We start from the raw sequence: 3,833 nt of genomic DNA on the forward strand, positions 1-3,833 counted from the left end.
CACCACATCCTGTCACCCCTCCTTCCTGTAGAGCCCACGGCTGGCACATAGGACCAAGAACCTGTGATGACCCTGCAGATGGTGTCCCCAGCATCCCTTCCTTTCCATCCTCTGAGCCTTCCACCAAAATCATCACTCCATGTGACCAAACCATGAACAAAGAAATGGGGTTCACACCCAGAATCTGATTGTAAGATTGGGAAATAATTGCAAAAACACAGAATGAGGCAGAACTAGGAAGATAGGAAAAGGTCAATATGAAATCAGTGGGAAAGTTGGCAGCTCAGGGAACTGTGAGGATGGTGAGCCTCTGTTAGGAGCAGTGGTGGGTGTGACTGAGGAGCAGCCATGCTGTGGCTTAGTCAGGCCTTGGATGTTTTTCCCAGCTTGGGAGCGTGGTCCTCATGTGGGATGCTGGAGCTTGTTAGATCTAAGAGGGAGGTGGAGTCTAGTGGGAGGTAACAAGCCTGTCCCATCTGTGTTCTGTGTTCTGGTGCCCTTTCTCTTGATCTGGCCTCTCCTCTAGCAGGCACTACCACTGTTATGGCATTGGTATAAAGAGGATGCATTCAGGAACCATCAAGTGTCCATGGCTCTGTCCAGCACACCCCACCCCCAGTCCTCTGAGCTGCACTGAAGAAGAGATCACTGAGTCAGGCTGTCATGAACCCGGATGAGCTCCTGCAACTTCTGCTCTAGATCCCGAGCCTGCTGCCGCAGCTTTGCACCAAACTCTGCCTTTGCACCCTCCTGCAAATGCTTTGTGTCTTTTACGATGCTGACTATATCTAGCGCTAGGGAGTGACCTGCAGTGGCTGCACCCATGATCCGGGCTCTTTTGGTCATTGCCAGAGCAGTGCCTCCAAAGGCTTTCATTACCTGTTTAGTGCTTTTGGCTGACAGCTTCCCTGTAGTCATTAGACGCTTAGCTTTATTTGCTAGGCAAGGGTTGGCTTTGGTCAGCTTGATGGCATCAATGTTCTTCTTTATGTCATCCACAGTGTTAACAAATTTCTTAGATACAGAAACAAGCCTGGTGGTGATCTCCTTCAAAGAATCTTGTATGTTCTCCTCAGTGTCTTTGTTTCTTGGCAGAAGCTCGCTGGCTTCAGCTTCCACAAACACCATGCTTACCTTTTCCACAATGGTTGCGGAAACACTCATCACAGCCGCTGCTGCCCCAAGCCCCAAGCCTGTGGCTGAAAGTCCCACACTGAATCCTGCTGACACAGGTGCCAGAGCGAGACCAAGGATTGTCAGGAACCCAGACACAGCACCGGTGGAGCTGGCCAGCACTTGCGTGATGGTGTAGCCCCTATAAACCTTGTCAATCATGTCTGCAAGGGCGTGGAGCTTCCTGATGCTCTCCTCAAGCTCCCGTTTCATCTGAGGATAAACTTCCAGAAACCTTTCCTTCTCACGTGACGCATCTTTCACTTTCCTGTAAAGGGAGAGACCAACTAACTGAGTGAGGAAGAGAGTTTGGAAAGATCTGTCCTGTGGCAATCAGAGCATCTGCTGGAATGAAATGGAGGATTGTCTTACAGCTGTACAATGTCGTTCTTGCATTGATGAGCAGGTTGGACCCACCACACAATGTTTAATTGTTAAGGACACGATGAGTTAAAAACCATATGAATGTGTCCTTTAAATTTTTTATTTTATTTGTTTGAGTATTTTGCCTCTGTGTGTGTGTGTGTGTGTGTGTGTGTGTGTGTGTACCATCTGCAGGCCTGGTGCCATGAAGGGCAGAAGAAGGAATTGGATCACTAGACCCAGAGTTACAGGCAGTTGTGAGCCATCATGAGGATGCTGGGAACTGGAATTCGGTCATCTGGAGCCAGGGCTCTTAACTCCTGAGTCATCTCAAGTCACTTACCACACATTTTTAAATGCATTTTTAAAAGATTTAATAAAGATGGATTTTCCTGAAGGCCAATGTCATCAGTACCAACATACTTCTCTGTAGGAACTCTAAAACACAGAGAAGTGAGGTTGGAGAAAAAAATAACCCTTTATTTTAGGGAAGTTAGTGTTTACTGAAGAGAACACTTTCCCAAATAAAAACCTCCTCTTGGCATCAGCTACTGGGAACTGACCTGTCTACCCTACAGTGACCTGCTGGTCAGGGATGTCCACATTTGCTTGGGGACTTGGACTCTGAGTGTGTGCAAACTGCACACCACTGAGAGAAACCCTTCACAGGAAATTCTCTGAAGCTGATGTCTCTTTGCCCTGCAGCTGTGTGCACACCTGAGCTGGTGGGGCTCCTCACAGCTAAGACCCTTCCCCTAAAAACCCAGCACACAAAGCTCCCTTCCAGCTGTGAGCAGAAGATAAAGAACCATGAGTGGATCCCCATTTCCATGTGGGTCCCCTCCCCAAGGCACCTCACTGTGCTGCAAGTGTTTCCAGGGCAGGCAGAACCGAGAAAACACAATATGTAGGTTCCCTAGCTCTCGCTAGAATTCCCAGCCTGAGAAGGGTGATGTGTGGTGGATTTTGCTGTCATTTCTGACATCCAGGGGATTTAGACACTAAAGGCATGGACTCCAGGAGGGAAGGAGACCCCAGGACTCTCATGGGGACTGTGTATGTGATCAAGGCCCAACAAACTTCTGGACACTGAGACTTATGTGGATAAATACTTTTCCTTGGTCAACTTTATTAAACTTTTCTAAGCTACTTTTATAGTGTGGCTTGACCTTGACTTTCCATGCCTTTCCTGTGTACGTTGGTGTTCCCTGCCCAGACTTGCCAAGAATGTTAAGTCAGGTTGTGAGACTGCCCTACTTTTGATACTCAATACTCAATCAAGTTCCTGTGTTTAACTTCTGGTGTCTTAGTCTTGAGCTCCCTCAGGAGGAATGCCATGAGGTCAGCTTCACAGTGCCCCTGCTCCCTGCTCACTACTGCCCCTCACTCAGCTTGTCTTCCAGAGTCCCCAGCTGAATGCCTATCCAGAACTCTTCTGTCTCTTTCCCTTAGAGCAGCAATCCTGAACAGCTCCTTCCTGACTGCTAACATGTGTCAGAACACGGCTTCTCTACCAAGGCATCTTTCTTGGTGTGTGTCACCCCGTGTGAACTCTCACGTAACTGCACTGTGTCTTGAAGATAGCAGACAATTCTCCCTTAATATCTAGATGCACCGTTAGGATGTGGTTAATTTGGTAAAGTGTTTGCCATACAAACATGTGGACCTGAGTTCTGTGTTTCAGAGTCCACATAGGAAAGCTAGGTACAATTCTTTAATCAGGCTACTGTTACCTTAACCCAAACCACACAACGATGCAACAATGAAAGAGTCTCCATATAGAACACTGATGCAAAAACTTCACAAAATATTGGCAAACTCAATCCTAGAACACTTAAAAAAATCATTCATCATAAAAAAGTAGGATTCATCTCTTACTTGATGGTTCAGTGTAAGAAAATCTGTCAATGTAATCCACAATATAAATGGACTGAAAGATAAATACCACATAATCATCTTCTTAGATGCTGAAAAAGCCTTTGGCAAAATCCACTCCCCTACATGATAAAGATTTTGCAAAGATCAGGGATACAAGAAACATACCTAAATATAATATAAACAATAAACAACAAGCCGACAGGCAACATCAAATCAAATGGCGAGAAACTGGGCAGACCAGCTCTTTCCACAAGTTGTTTTCTGAATCTGTCTTTGATCGGCAGGAGCTGAAGGGCCACTGTGCTCCATGTGTCCCAGAGATACTCAACCACAGACTCGATGAAGCCTTTCCTCTCTGGATGGGAAGGAAAAGAAATATGGTTAGAGGACCATGCTGGAGACCTTGAACGGCTTCAGGA

General features: G+C 46.6%; 1 protein-coding gene across 1 annotated transcript; it reads right to left on the minus strand.

Annotated features, from left to right (window-relative positions):
• Positions 1 to 645: 645 nt before the first annotated feature.
• Positions 646 to 2,874, minus strand: LOC101992124 (apolipoprotein L6-like). Its single transcript, XM_005354263.1, has 2 exons — positions 2,810 to 2,874; positions 646 to 1,441 (listed from the first exon to the last, which is right to left on the minus strand). Exons 1-2 carry the CDS (start codon positions 2,872 to 2,874, stop codon positions 646 to 648), a joined length of 861 nt encoding a protein of 286 aa, XP_005354320.1.
• Between the last annotated feature and the right edge of the window lie 959 nt (positions 2,875 to 3,833).

The sequence above is a fragment of the Microtus ochrogaster genome, chromosome 15 (genome assembly GCF_000317375.1).
Source record: "Microtus ochrogaster isolate Prairie Vole_2 chromosome 15, MicOch1.0, whole genome shotgun sequence".
Lineage (NCBI taxonomy): Eukaryota > Metazoa > Chordata > Mammalia > Rodentia > Cricetidae > Microtus > Microtus ochrogaster.